Genomic DNA, 18517 nt, shown 5'->3' on the forward strand with positions numbered 1-18517 from the left:
CATGAAACTTAAAAGAACTTGCCGAGGGCCTAGTTTCGTTTGTCTCATGTCCGCCACCCTTCTTCCTTTCATGCTGCGTTTGGTTTTTGCCCTCATTAATTACGTCCCATGAAAATATACTGAGCCACAGGAAGAGAGTGACAACAGAATGTGTCAGCACAGCAGAAAGTTACAGTGAACTTACACTGTTGTTATCGTAACAACTTCAAAAAAAGGTTTTGTGCCCACCAATTCTTTCTTTCTGAACAAAATTTGTACCAAGGTCATGGTTTTTAGTCCAGACTGTTCAATACCAGCATTTGACTTCACTCCTTGCTCGATTCATAAAAAGAAAGCCACACAGTCTTGTACCCACGTATGAGCTGCAGCAAAGACTGCAACCTTTGCCACCTGTTCGCAACTAAAGAAAACAGTGCAAGTAGCAGACAGGGAAGGGTTGTGGCTCAGTGCACTGAGCTGTTTCGGTTCTATCAGGTTTCAGCAATTCTAAACCATTTTGTGATGTTAATAAAAGCAAGAAGACAAAACCGAATTTTAAAATGAAGTGCAAGCCGGCAAAGTTCCTTTACCACACCTGTTACCTATACTTTGCAAGTTCCTGGAACAGTTTCAGTTTTGAATCTGGGAACCTCATGTTACTATGGCTTCCCTTTCCCGTTTTTACTGTTTCGTACATAGTCCCATGTGCACACATAATACAACTAATAGAAGATGGAGTTTCCAACATTAAGCAGACACACTGGAGAATGATGTTTGGCATGTGTAATTCAGATGCAAGCGATTCTGAAGAACGGAGTAGAGTGGCTGCTTTGCTCGGGCAATACTGTGGCGTCCTTTTGCAACGGCGGTAGCCATTGTTTCCTTTACCACGGAACTCTTAAGGAACTCTCGGAAATGAGTGCTTGCCCAAGCCTGCCTTGAAGCCCTACTTTACTCACTAAACCCACCTCTGTGGTTCAGTGGCTACAGCGTTGTGCTTCTAAACCCGAGGTTGCAGACTACATTCCCGGCTACAGCAACCGCATTCCGATGGGGGCCCATTGGAATACACACGTGACGTGCTTTGGCTGCACGTTAAAGAACCACAGCTGTTTGAAATTGTACTCTAGTTCTCTGGGTCATTAAACCACATAGCTTAATTTATTAACGATTCGACCAGTGAATATAGTGCAGAATACCCTAGGCACACACACCTTGTTCCTGGTGGTGAGCAGAAGTGCGTTTGAGAGGGAGTGGTGGCTGTCCACTCTCTCCGTCACCTGTAGTAGCCGCAGGGGAAGCACCAGACACACCAGGTTCTTGACCTGCACGCGAAAAGACCCCATCAGGACACCTGATTGGAGGTGGTTTATGAAGCCCCACTCGTCTATAAACCAGGGACCAACTCGCATGAAACAAGTCCAAAAAATACACAGCCATGCCACCCAGCATATTGAACTTGCTTCCTTCAGTATGCCAATAGGATTATTATTTTTGCTTATTTGTGAACAGGGCAAGTTTGTTCAGGTTTACACCGGTGAGGGCACAAAGTATACATAAGCATCTTCAAACACTAAACTGCTGACTGAAAAATTGACTGAAGACGACAGTTATGAAACAAAAAAAGTCAATATTAAACACAGACTGCACAAACATTTCCTCAGGGGAAGTCTGTTCAAAACAAGTAGCTGCATGTCAACAGTGACAAAGACTAGGTAGAGTGGCGAGGGCAGTGAGAGTACAATACAGTGAAATCCAGATAATTCAAAATCTTTTAATTCGAACTGACAGATAATTTTTAACTGCTCTATTGGTCCGAGCAGAGTTCTGTGTATTTGAATTGAGAAAAAAACGCCATGAATTGGAACTCCAGAAACCGCGCAACGGTTGTTTCTGAACAAAAATGACCAACCCTTCCCCTACCAGAAAATAGGGATAAGCGAAGCTGGTCCTGCATGCACCTGACCTTCGTCACAGTTAAGTAACCCACAGGTAACGGTGCCGGATTGCTTCGGCCTCCTGCTCTCTCAGCTCGGGATCTTCTCGTTGCTGTCGGATTGCCTGGGCTCAGGCGGCTCTAACTCCGTTCCTTGGAGGAACGCACAACGCATAGCAGTCCCATCCATTTTTCAAGACTGAACTGAACGAATGGAAACAAAACCAGCACAGCATGCACGAAACCCTTTCCTGCCATTTTCCTCCCCGGCGGATGCGAAACAGCTCTGAGTGGTTGCGTGTGTGGTGTGAGAGTGCACCTATGCCACTGGAATTTTTGACTCACGCCCTGGCGCCAGCACAGCTGTCAACTCATCAAACCGCCCTTTCCTACAGCTGCTCTGCTCTGGGAGTAACTGGGTTTTTGTGTGACCATGACAACGCCCCTGGTGAACCAATACAAGCTTGGCTTGAAAATTTCTCACTCCCAAGGACCACTTTTTGGACAGACCTTAGCCAATAGTGAAGATTCGATGCATCGCTAGCTACTGTAATATTGCGTGCCATAAAAAATGACAAGAGGCACAGGAAACCGAGACCACACCGAAGCAAACAGAGCGGTGTGCGCCCTCCTTTCACATCTGGTTTAAAAGGAGCTGGAAGGAGCCTCCTGCACGGCGCACTTGCTCATGTTACTGCATGCTCAGCTAATCCCCCTTCCTCGTACATGCTCAATCCCATGATCTCGTCATTTCCAACCCCGGGCATGCGGGAGGATGGTGCGCATCAAGCCATCATCCTTCCCAGCTCACCCTCACATGTTTTCCATCGCATGCGTTTTCATGGGTTGAGGGAATGTGGCGTTTTTACATCCCTGCACAGTCAATAGCAGTTAAAAAATGAATAATGTTAAGAAACAAATAGCCAAGTGCAGAAAAAGGCCAAGAAATCTTCGCTTTATAATGGGGTTTGGTGTTTTATTGTGACAGAGAGGGAACAGGTAGGGGTATAGCTGTCAGTTCCTTAAAAAAAACACACACACAATTTTTCTTTTTTCTGAAAGAAAAACTTGTTTTTTACTTTACTGCTCGATTTTCAAGCGCCTGAACCGTCCTTCTTCAGAGTTTCAGTTTTCTGGGAAAACTGGGCTCACTGCGTTGACAATGCCTGCTAACACATGTAGGTCCTTTTTTGTTTTTTTCACCTTCACTTCTTGGAAGAACCAATAGAAGCACCCCTGCCCATCTTCTCTCTATCACCATGAAATACCAAACCCCATTTCTCTTTACTTTTCTTGAACACTTCGACTACCTACACCCTCCTATATGCACTAGCCTATTCTCCTTGTTTTCCTCCTTCACGGAAGGTGGGTGAGAGTGAGCGATGCATGCATACACGCTGCAAAGGAAGGTAGTTGTTGCTCTGACAAAGACAAGTGCCCTTGTCGAAACAAAGCCTCCAGAGACATCCCTTGTTCGACCCCTAATGGTCAACTCATAATGCTGTCACATGTAAATACAGTAGAGCCACGTCCTTACGTTATGGGAAAAAAATGCAAGAAAAAACGTACTAACTGGGAAAATGTACAATACGAAGTTACTAAAAACTTTGGCAGAATCAACTGCAGTGGCACGAGACACTGACACGCACCGAGCTGGTAGGGCCAGAACAGCCCGAGATGCACGTTCGTGTGGATTCAGTTGTTCTCACCCTCCTCGAATGCGGCCTGGGTCAGAAGCATCTTCAGGCGGGGCCTTTTGATAGGCATTTTTGACGTGCGGCAAGAAACGTTGCGGCAGAAGACGCCGACACACCTCAAGCTGGTGGGGTCTGAATGGCGAGCGGCGCGCTTTGTTGTTTTCCTATTGTATAGGTTTTTAAGACGAACCGAAACAAAATTGAGCTGGTGGGCTACAATGGAATGCGATGCTGACAGAGCAAAACATGAGGCTCACTTCATGCTGCCAGCAGCAGCAAATGGAAATGCATTCGGGTTGTCACCTATTAAATGCGTGCAGTATGCTTTCAATGGTACTACACCATGCTGTGGTGTGAAGCAGATAGATGAAGATGCTTATTGCTGGTGGTGATAGCTGTGAATGGCGACATGCGATGACCCGCAAGGAGAGTTGCTGGTACCAGAAGAGGAAACTGAGTGCGTGCCTGCCATGGAGAAAGGAAAAAACTAAGGAGAGGCCTCACCCAATCCCTGTGCTAGGAGAAAAGTGTTGAGGAAGTCATGTGGTATTTTTTGCTGTAGTGGCCATGTTGTCGGGGCACAATGGCAGTTTTGTTGTGGTGGTTTGTGCTCACGTGCGTGCTGCTCTGTAGATCTCATACTGTGGTAAAGGCGTCGCATATGCAGACCGTGGTAGCTAGACTGTGCTCTCCCAGTTGTTGTTGTAGCCAGGTGGGACTAGAAGAAGTAGTACCTTATTTACTTGCGTAATGAATGCACTCGTATAATGAATGCACCCCTAGATTAGTCGCGGAAAAATAGATTTTTTTCCCCTCGCGTTATGAACGCACTCCCAACTTTGCTACAGTGCAGGCCCACAAATGAATGGCCATGCTGTAGCTTTTTGTAGAGAGTACAACCTTTGACTCTCACACGTGTTTAAAGCAAGCGCACTTACTACTTAACACATCCTTTCAGCGTAAAGGCACCTCGGAGATTCGAGAGGGGAAAAACACAACTGGCACTCTGCAACATGCGCAGTTTACTTTACGCTGATGTAATAGGAGAGTGCGTACGTGGGATGTGCGGCCGGGCACGGCGTAGCGCACGGGAGAGACGTAGTGAAGAATTGCCGGCCGGCACTTGGTTGGCATAGTGGGCATAGTGTTGAATTTGCGTGTCTGTGGCTCGCTTTTCTGCCTGCCTTGGGTTTCAATGTGTGTGATGGGCCTTCAGTCGAGTTATACGCCTGCTGCGGGACATAGAGCTTATTTCTTCACAAAACAGAAATGCTGATCAGACACCGATGAACTTTGACATGCCGATGAGCAGGACTGTCGAGGAAAAGACACATCGTGCTTGTCAAGACACGCGTGTGCTTGAACATGATTCTTGCAATGATAGCATGCAGCCGAAAGCGGCTGTGAGAACAAGCTGGGGCACGATCGGAGATTGCTGTTAGGAGCACGCGTTCAGTTTCGCTGTTCTTTATTCTATGGTGGAACCACAATGTGGATGAAGCAGCCAGCGACCTGAACAGTAGGTCTGGTGGTTCCGAAGCGTAGCGAAGTTTACGTTTGCAAATGGTACACATGCATTTTTACTGCAATGATAAGTTATCTTCTGTATATTCCAAATCATTACCATGTTACTTTTCAATTTCCGCTGTTCCAAAAATGTCTCCGTGAAATTTACCCTGCATAATGAATGCACCCCCAACTTTGCTTCAGCACATTGGGCAAAAAAGTGCATTCATTACGCAGGTAAATACGGTATAAAGCGTAAAACGAGTGCACATAAGATTCTTTACACCATGGACCATGCCACGGACGATGGACGGTCTGGGAATATTGTTGCGGTCTTCGGTGGATTCATGCTAACGGGCCATCACAGATTGAAACTGTTGTGCTTCAGAATGTATGATAAACTCCTTGCAGGTCAGTGACAATCCTGCAGTGTCACTGCCTTTGACAGTGGATGATGTGTTTGTGGCATGCAAAACAGCCGCAGAAGAATGGGAAAAAAGCAGCTGCTATAAGTAGGGGGGTGCGAATACTTGAATATACGAATATGAATGAAATTGTAACTTCTCGAATAGTTCAATTCGCCAATCGAATCTGAAGTATTCAGTTACTCGAATGTTTGCTATATTCGACGAGCCTGGTTGGCGGGTAATATGCAAAACACATTTCAGTTCTGCTGTTCCAGCCTGATCTAGCGCACAGACTCAAAATAAACAAAGTTTGAATGCCACGAACCTGATAGCACGCAGATTTAATTGTGGTCGTGACACAGCCGAACCGTGAAACTTGACTAAAACAGCCTTTTGTTTGCGCCGCTCGCACAGGCTGCACCATGCCTCATTTCCTTCACAAGCACAAGTTGTAGATACAAATGAGAGAAATTGGAGACTGCAATTTGCGAGCACAAACTGAAACCGTGCTATTGCAAACTGCGAAACCGCACACCATGGCCCCACGGCCGCCACGGCATGCTGCGTTAGCTGCGTTGTGTTGCAGCGTGGCTGGAGCGGGCGGCACTCATGCCACCTCTTGGCCTCAGAGCCAATCAATTTCTCTCCTACTTTTGCAAGCGGAATAGAGGTGGCGGCAGTTTCTCTTTCCGTTTCCCCCGCGCACTTCGCGTCGTTGCCCGTTGGCATTGTTCTGCCGAGTGATCCGAAACCACCAAGTCCCTCACTATCGGAAACCAAACCGACATGCAGAATTTCATCTGTATTATCTGTCGGAAAACGTAGTCCGACGATCCTGCTCTCAGTCAGGGGTGACATGACTGAACAAATGAAAAGTGCCATTTTGAAACATTTCGTAAAGAACTCGGCCCAAGAGCCCAAGAACGTGCAAAAACTGTGAAACGAAACTTCAAACGCCATCGAGTAAGATGACACCACTTGCGAACCATCTCAAGAACAAGCATTTTTCTTTGCACAGTGTGCTTTTGAGAGACAGCGGGAAGCAAGGAAAACCAGACGGTGCACAGCCACTCATCAAAAGTGCGCTGAAGTCGGGCAAGGACCTATCGCAGCGCGAGAGAACGGCGATAACCACCAGGATTGCTCGGATGCTGGCGCTTGACGTTCAGCCTTACATCTGAGTCGAAAAATGAGGTTTCAAAGCTGCACAACGTTTTCAAGGACGATCATCCCAGAGTTGTACAAAGACACAGTCACAGCTGTCAAGGAGAGAATGCATGCGGACTTCCAGGAAGACATAGACTCGATCTCGTTTACAAGTGCAGTAACGGTGCGGTCCCTCAGACCACGCCAGCAGGCCCCTGTCCTGGCCAGCCGCGCCCAAGAGCGCCCAGCCAAGCCTCGAACCACCGCTTGCGCTCACAAGTCACTTTATCCTCCACTTCTTCGACTGCTGGCTCTGATGCTGGAGTTCCCATACTGCCCTTCCCTCTGTGAAGGCAATGATGGCACTGGCCCACGGCCGCTTCCAGCGACGGCATCGCACCCCCTGCAGAGGGCAAACCTTGCATACTGCTGCACCGAATGAGGATCAACGAAGCAGGCAACGTCCGAGTCACGAAGGTCTTCCAGGAACCCGAAGGCCCTACCTAAACCTGGCTGGCTTCCTGGATGAATGCTTCGCGAGGATGCGACAGACTAGGTGGTGGAACCTCCGAGTTGTCAAGGTCTTGCAGCAACCAGAAGGCCCTAAACCATTCACGGAGGCACACCTGGTCCGGTCTTCTTACTCAACCTCGTTTCGATGAGTGCATGCAGCAGGTCGCTGGAATAAGCAGCCGTCGGCTCGCTGCCATTTCACCGTACAGTGACCACACGGCTCTGCACCATGCAGCTAACAGAAGGGGAAGATCGCAGATGATGATAATTGTCGCTCGAACGGTGCCGCTTCCACTACTATTCACAACTGACCTCAAGTGCCCATGAGGTTCTTGTCATAGCCGTTGTTGAACTCTTTGTCTTCAACATCGCCGTCATCATCTTCTTCGCTGCCACTGCATGACAAGTGGTGTTGTGGTCTAACCAAAGTTACATCAGCCTCACCTACCACTACTGAACCTCCAACTCGAGATGAGAAGCTTTGCACTGGACAACCGGAGTGTGACCGAGTGCCACACTGCTTGCAACATCCTGGAGCACCTGCAAGCAATGATGGTTAACTGGGAACTGCCATTGCAGAAAGTGACAGTTCATGTGGTGACGGACAATCCACGAAACTTCCGTGCAGCCCTTATGGGCGTTTCTTGTGTTTCAATGCAGTGTATGGGCCATACACTGAAACAAGCTATAAAAGATGCCAAGGAAGAAACAGCAGGAGTTCCTGCCATTCTCAAGAAGTGTCGTGCCATTGTTGGTCATTACAAACACAGTGACCAAGCTGTGGCAAGACTGCAGGATTGCCAGCGATGGTTGGAGCTCTCTGTTTTGGAACTTATTCAAGACATGGGAACAAGGTGGAACAATGAGCATGACATGCTCTCGTGTCTTGTGCAGCTTAACCCTTTCGCTGTCGGATGTTTCTGGCCGTGACGCACCCCCAGTGTCGGCTTGGTTTGAGGGAACGAGCATAACAGGGAATGAACATAGCAATTTATTTTTGATTATGATTGGTATACAAATAACATAGTCAATGCAATATGCACATTTCAGTGTTCTGCAGCTGTTGTTAGTAAACATCATCATCATCATCAGCCTGACTATAAAATCTGTTCAACATCCGAATCTGACGATGCGGAACCCTCTTCGTCTCAAGCGACTTTATCCGAGTCCGAATCCAAGCTCGGCTCGTATTCTGAATCGGAATTCAGCCACCACTCCCATGAGCAGACGAAGGTCCCGCGCGCCGAGCCATCCGAAAGTAACCGCGCGCAGGGAGGATGCGCTTTCAGTCGCCCGCGCAACGGAGAGAAATGGGACGTTGCGTGATCAAGAAGACAGAGGGAGATGAAAAAAGGCTAAACAAAGTTCGAAGGGCTTTACGTTTACTGCTGCAAGTCGGAAGCGAGGGTGCGGCGAGAGAGCGAAAGCAGCAGTCGAGTCACCCTTTTTGGAGAGGCAACGGCACGTGCGCCTGAACTTGACGCGCCGTAGCAGGCACACCAACAGAAGAAAAATAAAAACCTTCAAACCAGCGGAGATTACAGAACAACCCTTGAACCCATAACCACACGCGCGCGACGCATGATCCAGCGAACGCGGAGCCACCGCGCCACTCAGCAAAGAGAAAGTGGGGAGTGGCAGTCGCACCGTACTCTTCAATACATGGGTTAACACAGGTCGGAGCGAATATACGAACTTGTAGAAAGAGTCAACAGATGGCGCGGCCAATCCAGGAGCGCCTGTTTTTGCGCTCAGGCGCGAAATTTTGAACGCACGATAGAGAACGTACCGGTACATCAGTGACGCCATGGGGGGGAAGCGCGATGACGTACCGGTACGTCAGTGACAGCGAAAGGGTTAAAGAAGCCACCTCTGAGGCAACTGTGCCCAACCTGACACGACAGGGGTGGAAAGCAGTGACTGGGCTCGGCAAAGCTCTTGAACCAATCGCATCGGCACCCAAAGATCTTAGTGGCCAGAAGTATGCAACTTTGTCATCAGTGGTACTACTTCTCTATGGAACATAAATGGTCCTGAAAGACTGCATTACAGCTGATGATGACACCTCAGAGTCTGCAAGAAACTTGCTGAAAAGCATGAGGACTAGGTTTCCAGGGCAGGACGAGCAAAAGGAGTATGTGTTGGCAACCGCCTATGACCCGAGGCTTAAGATCCTCTGTTTCAGGGAACAAGGCTCATGGAGCTTGCAAGAACTGAGCTGCAGAGCTCTCCAGAAGAAGCATACTGTACTGAAGTGTCAACATCTACAGCTCACAAGGAGCGCATCAGCAGTATCTGGGACAGCATTGAGAAGCTGGCAGCGTCACCAGAAAGAAGACACTGCTCCAAAACAGCCAACATCAAGTAGTTTCAGCGGTGCCTTAGAGGGCCCGCTAGCAGTAAGGACCAAGACCCTCTAGTATTCTGGAAAGAAACAGGCAAGCAACACTTCCCAGGACTGTGCAAGATGGCCATGAAGTACATGGGCATTCCAGCAACAAGTGCACCAAGTGAAACGTTGTTTTCTATGGCTGGCGACGCTGTTGAGAAGTTGACCCGTGACCAAGTACAACAGCTGCTTTTTTTGCATGAGAATTTGTAAATGTTCGAGCTTCTGTTTAAAATTTTGTTATTCGATGTTTGATGCGGCATTCGGCTTCCTTTTTTTTTGATTCAATTCGGTATTTGATTCGAGACTTACTGCTCGGTATTCGCACATCCCTAGCTATAAGTAATAAGGGGTTGAACCTTGTTTACCGCAGACATCTTATCTGTGAGCCCGAGGGGAACAGGGTAGCGAAGGTTGGCGGATGCCGGTGCCAGAGTGGAGAAGGCTCGACAGAAGAAGGTAAGCTTGTGTGTAAGTGAAACAGCTGATGGTTGCATGGTTGTATGTAGCGAGCCCGGTCAACGTGCTAGCCACACGCATATGCACGGAACTTTGTTTCCGTGAAGCTTAGCTTACCAAAATTAAGAGTACACCTCAAGACGCAGTCAGGTATCTAAATGTCTTTTCTGCTTGCCTCTGTGTCAGTGCACTGTGGCTTGCCACACCTTTGTGGTGCACTGCCGCCTGAAACTTGCTCAATAAAGCAAAACGATGCCTCAAGCCAGAAGTGGCATACCTGTTTGTTCTTGTAAACTGCAGATGGGCTAGCTGTAGGTCGATGTGTCATGGTGTACGTTAAGTGTGCTGGTCATCATCACTTGTGTGTCCTTGCAGTACAGTAAGAATGTGCAGATTTCATAGAAACCAGCAAAAGTAGTGGGGATCGGCCTCATGGTCTAATTTGTGGAATTCAGTATGAACTTCTTTCAATGCTAGAGCACAATACTCGGACGACATAGCTTTGGCAATGGTAATGCGATGGCACATCGCAATTGGCTTCGTCGACGGGATCGCTACGGTCTGTGCACGAGTGCACAGCCTGCTGGGGTTGCACATGGTTGCCCACCGGAGGCAAGAAACGTAAACAGGAGAGGAGAATCTGCGCTGACAAAATGGCAGAGTTAATCCGACTTCAGGCGTCATGGAGGCTTCACAAAGAGTGATGTCAGGGGGCTCTCCTCAGTTTCGCTTTCTTCTATAGTGTCGGCATTTTCCCATGACATGGGCGGGTCAGTACTTTGGGGAAGCTGCTGCAGTGGGCACCTACTACTCTCGATCGCGCATGCCTCGTGCCTGTTCTTGTTCACGTGAGATGTAGTGGCCAGAAAACGTATCATACAATCGCAGTTTTTGCATCAGTTTTTGGATCGCAGCATTAGTGCCGAAAGATCTGTGCTTTCTGGTAACACATCAACCAGCAAAAAGTAAGTGTAACTGTATAGAATAACTTTTGTGTTCTCGATCGCGAACATTGGCCCTGCGAAATAGTATGAAATTGGATTATATCAACGAGGTTTTACTATATAAGTGAAGTTAATTTTGAGAACTGTGAGCAATAGTCAAAAATAATTTGAGAACACAGGCAAAGAAACAGCAAATGAAAAACGACTTTTGTGGTGCATCTAAGGAACAGCCTGATGATGTCAGAGACATTATCAACAGCGCATTCTCACACACAGGTAGTCTCTGGTAATTCACAATGTTTTTCCTATATAATGTCTCCAAAACAAGCAAAAACAAGAGTACTACTAAGATTTTTGTTGAACACTGTGACAGCAGAGATATTGTGAGCGGTAACAAGCGGAGGGCAACATTACCCACTCAGCGGGCACAGGTGTAGAACGTGACCTTACATTTTACTTGTGCAAGAACAAGACACCGCAGAGCTGTGAAATGTGGCTTAAAATCACTAACACTGTGCATATTGAATGTTCTTCCGACACTTATGCATCCCAAGAAATCCCTGGAGTGAGTCATTAACCTTAATTCGAAGGCAGCTCACGCCAGAACACCACAACGGCCAGACATGGACAAGGGGACCAAGTAGAAATGATGACACGTGGACATTGCTGCATGCATTTCGTTTTGCTTTTCAGCCATTTCTTGGGCGCTACCAGTCTTGTGGTTGTTGTTCGTGCGAGACACGCTCGCAGCCTCATATCCTTGTTACATAATGCCTTGTGCAGCCTCCCGTACAAGTGCAGTGTGAATCAGCAGTTCTCCGAGGTTGTCAAGCGGCCAGCATCACCTAGAGGTAGCTGCTAAGCTCGAGACATTTGGCCACCTGTGCCAGGCGCACGCATGCGTGGTCTTATTGCAGTGCCGGCCCATAACAGCAGCAAGCAAAGTAAAAACGTAGATCTAGTCGCCATCATTCGAGAGGAGATGTGCAATTAAGGCGATTGGTGAAGAGCCCGGGGACTCGTCTGTGCTATGGTAAGTTCTCTGCCAAGACTTCACGAGGAGCCAGTAGTGGCGCTCTGCGGAGTGCTGCCGTTGTCTCTCGTGTTCCGTGTAGCAGTGGCCGCGCCTGTACACACCGATACCACAATGGGGGCGCGAGTGGACCTGTCACATGCGTGCTGCTGCCGCTCACAGTCGACAGGTCTCGAGCACAACCGCTACCGCTAGGCGATGCTGGTAAAGATCGCAACTGGCCATTCAATAACTCTACACAAGCGTGATTCACAATGTGCTATCAGCACGAATCAAAACGTGGACAAGTCGAAAACGACTTGGATGAGTTGCTGCACTTCCAAACTCGCCTGCATTTGTAATGGTGGCTTAAACAACTGAAATGTGCACTTAGAACTTCTTCATGTTTAGAAAACGGCTCCAGAGTGATAAAGCACCACACTTCTGCGTTATTATGTGAAAGAAGCATTCTCATGGGTTACTTTTTATTAGTGTTTCAATTTATGTTGATGGCATATTTAAGTGGTGTGTTTTTCTTCGTGCAAAAATATTTAAGATAATAAGAGGCTACAACAGAAGCCTAATGCATGCACTGCAGGCTTAATATACATAAATTTATGTGTACTTTAACGACCCCTGTCTCTATCATAATGAGCTGTGTCATAACTATCTTAGGATAAAAGGGTGGCAGTTCCAGCATCCCTAAAGAAATGATTTTATCTGCGAGTGAGCAAAAGGACTCACCCGACTCTCAAAGCAGATGTAGTTTGGTGATAGGTAGAGCTTCCCACGGACGGCCTGCTTGTTGTAAGGCGTCCAGAGGCAGCACTCTAGGCTTCCATCTAGCCGCTCGTCTAACGGCAGACGAAACATTGTCCTGCATGCAGACGGCACTGAGTTGCACTGAAAAATTCCTAGAGGGTGTCATCGTGAAGTTGGACACTGTGTAATGCTTGCACACACCTTACTGCAATCATTAATTTCAATTCAATTATCAATCAATTGAGCTCATGTGGCATTGCTACACGAGTGCCTCTTCAGTGCAGCTGGCATGATTATAAATAAGCAAGGGAACTTACTACTACCACACAATGTTAACATGCTTTCTTGCCTTCAGAGCTGGAGTTTCAATTGCATCCCGAGGACAATATATATTCTCAGATGATCAGTTTTGGTGATTCTATCACTTTCGCGTGACGTAGTACACAGTGCGTTAGGTGATCCTAGCGGTTTCGCTCAAGCAGCCAATGAACATGCACTGAAAGTGATATTTTCACAAGTGGCTGTCCAAGAATATGTCCCCAGGTGACCTTGATATGCCCACTCATGCAAAATTTTACTGACAGGAAACTGTCGATTAAAATAACATTGTTTGTTGTAACACAAACAGGAGGGCCAGCAGCGCACAGTGAATCCATATGTTGGCAAAAACACTACCGGTGAAAGCCAGCTCCAGACACAGTTACCAACATGAGCATTCAGAGAGCTCAATAATACAAGTACAAAACTGTGATCAGTTGAAAATGGCCTGCAAGTTATTTGCATTACTGGCAAAAAACAGTTCATTCAGTCCCTTCAGTGTTGAGACAGTCGGTCTTGATGCAAGTGGTTGGCCTTCTATGTGTGCACAAGAATAACAACTGCCATGGCAAATTGCCCTCTCTGTGTCTCTAACTCTGAGCACAAGGCTGCGAGTACCAACCATGGCAGCTGCTATGGTACTAGTTGCATTCAGACAAGGTCACAGAATGCCAAGGTGTACAAGTAACAAAGATTCCTATGCACTTGAAGGGACTGTATGCACCCAGATTTATCTAGAGGCCCATGTTTTGGGCATTGTGTGGAGACCCTTGGAACACATTCTTGGTGACTGTCCCCGATTATGCACAGAGGCAATCGCTCATTACTGCACTGTAGCATCCGCTGACGACAGACTATCGTATTTGCATGATTCTAAGGTGTATCTTACTTGAATGAAAAGTGTGTACAAATTTCCATGCACGTTACAATCATAGCTAATTCTACTCAACATCAAAAACAAAACTGATTTATATTAAAATAAGAAGCTCAATGGAAGGCAGCTAGCTACAGTGCCATAGAATGGATGTTGTTCTTTTATGCCTTGGTTTCGGGTCGCCGTTTTCCAGTTTGCTGTACGTGTGGCACTCCTAATGCATTAGATGGAACTGAAGATGACTTTCTGTGGTCGGTAGACAGCGAAAAGGAGGTGTTGTCGGACTCTGATAGCGACTAGCCGCTAAGATTCAGCCGTATGCAAATCTGTGTCCTTTGTAGGTTCCACAAAGTTGTTTGAACACGTTACGCAACGACTCAAGTTTTGCTACTTGATGTGCACGATAGAATCGGCACTAAGTTATTTTTTAAAATATTTTGGTGGTAATGTAACTCCGTTACAATGGAGGCACGGTAGAATTGTGCAAATATGGTACTTTGGAATGAACAATTCTGAAGTGTTGATCTTACTAGCTGACACAGCAGAGGGAAATGAAAGCATTGCTTTGATTCTTCAGGGTAACCGACTCATATAAATGGCTTGATAACCCTCACTGACGTTAACTGATCCTGTGCTGCGATCGTGAACGTTTGCGATTGTGTGTGTGTGCTCTACGTAGCCTCTCTCCTTGTTCTCTTTTTATTTCTACAGCACCCTTCCCCATCCACCAGTGAAGGGTAGCAAGCAGGATTTTCAGTTATAGTTAACCTCCCAGCATTTCTTTCGTCTCCTTTTTTGGGGCAGCCATTCCTACAATTGCATCATGTCACATCACACCGGCCAAGATGAACGGAAGCAAACAAAACGGGACCTCACCGGTAGGTCTCGCTCTGGGCCCTGGCGTCCAGGTCCCTCTTCAGCAGTGGAAGCTTCTTGGGGGCATTACAGCTGAGCTTTCGCGAAAGCTGCTGATCGGCCTCAAATGTCTCCTCGGAGATGAGCCTGCATGTGGCACAGGTAGCCCCCTTGAGCATATTGTGTTGCTGTTCTTGAACAGCCCAACACTTTCTATGCTACCTGCTAGGTGGTCAGCCCCATCGTAACATAGTGCATAGAGCTTTGCTTTAAAACATAATCATTAATGTATTTTTTAATTATTAGACTATGCATTTCGACTCATTCTGCAGTATTTGTCTTTTCACGCAATCCAATTCAAGGATTAGAATTGTGCTGTTCTGATTAGTTCTGTATTAAAAAAAAAAGCCTGGCATATACAGTCAAATCCGACTATATCGAACCCGTTTACATTGAATTATTCTGTATATCGAACAATTTCTGAACACGGTATAGTTACAATGAGTATATATAGCAAAAATTATGCTTACATCGAACAAGAATAGCAGCGACTCCCAATATATCGAACGTCAAGCGGCACAAATGTGCCCTCAGAAGTTGGCTTTCCCTCGCGGTGGTGGGGAAACCCATTGGCATGGCTCCATCCAACCACTCTCCCTACCATGAGCACGCTGCATCGGGCGAGCCGTTGACACCCCCTAGCAAAAAATGATCCTGGCGTGGCCGCAGCGCTTGCTCAGACAGCCAATCAGAAGCTCTTGTGCCCTCATCGTGCAAAATGGCGCAAGTGCGAATCGTGTGCGAGTTGCTCGCTGTTTTTCTGGTTCATTGTGTTTGCACCTTGTGGGCCTTCTCCCGCAATGTTGCCGTGAGGAAGTGGCAGAATTTGCCTTTAGCCGTGAAGCTTGAAATCATAAATCGGGTCGGACACGGTGAGAAGTCGTATGTCCCCGCAGCGTGCAAGATTCTGAGGAACACTCTCAGCACGATCTTGAAGGCTAAGGGGGAGATTAGGGCTAAGGCAGACAAACTTGTGACCCGGTGGCATATTTTGCTTTCCGCGGATGATTCCACACGCGAGAGAGAAAAAAAAAGCAGGGCGAGGAGGACGGCACTACTCCTGCCGGAGGCCCTTGCACACTATTGGTTCTCGCCATGAGGTGACGTATTGCCTGCGCCGCTCTTCCCATGACTGCCGGCAACGGCCCACTAAGCAGCTGTCATGCGCGCCGTGCACCACAGGTTTGTTTCGGTGGCGCCTTTCAGGCAAGAAGACGTGATAGCAGCAGCATAAATTTTCATCTACGGAAGCTATTTTCGCTACTTCTGGCGTGTGATGAATGCAACTCTTCAAAAGTGCCCTTTACGTTATGTGATGCACGAGTGGTGTGTATTCCAGTTTGACGAATGGATTACTCCATGCTAATTCTCAATTTAGTTGTGTCAAGTTTCGCGTATGTGGCTTCCACTTGTGTTCCTTCCCGCTGCTCAGAGTGCCAGCTGTGAATTTAATGCCGTAGGGTTTTCAGGATTTTAACTACTGAGCAACTCACAATCGCTGATGCGCCCTTCGTTGACGCCGTTACTGGCGCCACGATTCGGATGACTCTTACTGCGTTCGCGCCGATGAAGAAAGGACGCCAGCGTACGAAGTGCGTGAATGGTGCAGTCTTTGAGGGCGGCAAGTATGATCGAGTTCACAATACCGGCGAATTAAGAAACGATGTGTTGTCGAAGTACAGTGTACTAGTAATGCATATAACAGAGGCGTTTTCAGAAACTGGGAGTGACACTGATAGGAATCTGTTATTTTTTAAGTTTGGGGGTTTAATAAATTTAGCGCTGTGCGACTGTATCTCGGGTTCGCGAACTGACGACTGAAACGAGCCTATCACGGTAGACGACGTCGCTCAAACGAGTGCAGTGCACGACACTGCTACACACTTTGCACGGCCAAGAATTTATTAGTAGTAGCGTGATCATGATTTGGCCATCACGGGCCCTAATGCAACTGAAAAAGGAAAATGTATGCTTAAAATTGATAAGAATTCCATGCAGCTAGAAGATCACTGGGGAAGAATCAGCCTTCTCTAAACGTGAATGCTGCAGACCATGAATAGGAAGAATAAAACTTGTCCCAAGTTATCAGCTGGCATGGCTCCACCATCAGCCTCACACGTGCGATACCAAAATAAAATTCCCCAGTTCATTAGAATATCCAACATTAAAGCATGGTTTTTAATGAAAATTGCTAAATGGGATCGATAACGAAATGGCATCAGCATATGAACATTTTCCAGTGAATGTTCCATTAAAATGGCGATCAGAAGCGGCTTAGGTACATGAAATAGCATTGCCAGCATAGGGTTTAGCATGCTTCTTCTAAAATTCTGTGTATTTTGCTTACGTTGTACGGCAGATGCCCATGCAACACTTGCGTGGCCTGACATGCTAGCTGGTTGAATATTCAAACTTTCAAACAAATTTCCTTAGTTCACTTTCAAGAAAATAAAACATTCACTTTCATTCAGCATATTCTTCGGAGTCGACAATTCATGTTGTATTGGTAGTCTGACTGTAGCTGGAGATCCACTCGAAAGCGTCTTCGGCTATGCAGAGGCCAACATGGAGGCACTTGAAGCTCGCTGGGCAGTTCGAACTGGCGTACAGCTCACATGTGAATGTCCTGGAGCCCGCCACACCAGTTGGAAACACGTTGGTCATAGAAACGAATAGATTTCTAATGCTTTCCACTGAAAACACAAACCATGCGGAAGGCAGTTCTCATTTCTGCAAGTATTATTGACCCACTAGCAGCGCTTATGAAACAGGTGGCGTTGAAACAGGGTATCCAGCATCCGCACTCCCAAACAAAACGCGTGTGCGTGAAGCCATCGGCGAAAACCACGCGCGCGCGTCAGCTGCTTAGTAGGGGGGTTGCTGGCAGTCATGGGAAAAGCCGCGCAGGTAACACGTGACCTCATGGCGAGAACCAATAGTGTGCAAGGGCGTCCGGTGGGAGTTGCGCGATCCTCCTCACCTTCCTTTTTTCTCTCTCGCGTGTGGAATAATCCGCGGAAAGCAAAATATGTGACCTGGTGCCCGTGGCACCCGACGCGTACGCATGGCCGTGTACAAGTGGTTCATCCGAAATTGCTTCAGATGTACCAGTTTCCGTGGGCCCAGTGATGACTTTAAATTCTGATGAGTGTGACAAAGCCGTTGCTGGTGTTGCCGAAGTTTCGAGCGAGCTGTCAGAATTTCCGGAAGCCGTTGAAGAATCAATAGTCGACGAGCCTGTGAGTGCAGATGGTGGTGTTGCGACCACGGGAGAGCCAGAAAACGAAGACTACATTGCTGACATCGTATCGAGCACAGGTCAAACTGGGCACAATGACGAAAGTAACGACGGCCCTTTGCCCACATCCTCCGAGGTGATTGGTGCACTTGCATTAGTCCGGTTCTTCTACACAAATGTGGAAGGTTGTGGCCTCAGCTGCTTCGACTCTTTAGACAATGTGGAGAAATTGGTGTGTTGCAGGCAGTGAAATTGCCCATGCAGAAGAAAATACAGGACTATTTTATGCGAAACTAAGCTAGTTTCATCAATAAAGTGATCTTATAAATGCTCTGTGCTTTTATGACATCCAATTCTTTAGCAGGCTTATATCACATTATATCGAATTGATAGGCATTTTTTTGCGAGTTCACTATAGCCGG

At 47.3% G+C, this 18517-nt stretch overlaps 1 protein-coding gene across 1 annotated transcript in view; it reads right to left on the bottom strand.

The window, feature by feature from the left end:
- The window catches only part of Tbc1d8-9 (TBC1 domain family member 8/9), a 105530-nt gene that overhangs the window by 62520 nt on the left and 24493 nt on the right, over positions 1-18517 (bottom strand). Inside the window, exons 9-11 of the mRNA XM_050185598.3 lie at positions 14819-14944; positions 12733-12865; positions 1194-1304 (exon numbers count right to left, since the gene is read on the bottom strand). Of these exons, the coding sequence (XP_050041555.2) occupies positions 1194-1304; positions 12733-12865; positions 14819-14944 (370 nt within the window). The remainder of the gene's footprint in view (positions 1-1193; positions 1305-12732; positions 12866-14818; positions 14945-18517) is intronic.

The sequence above is a fragment of the Dermacentor andersoni genome, chromosome 8 (assembly GCF_023375885.2).
Source record: "Dermacentor andersoni chromosome 8, qqDerAnde1_hic_scaffold, whole genome shotgun sequence".
Classification (NCBI taxonomy): Eukaryota; Metazoa; Arthropoda; class Arachnida; order Ixodida; family Ixodidae; genus Dermacentor; species Dermacentor andersoni.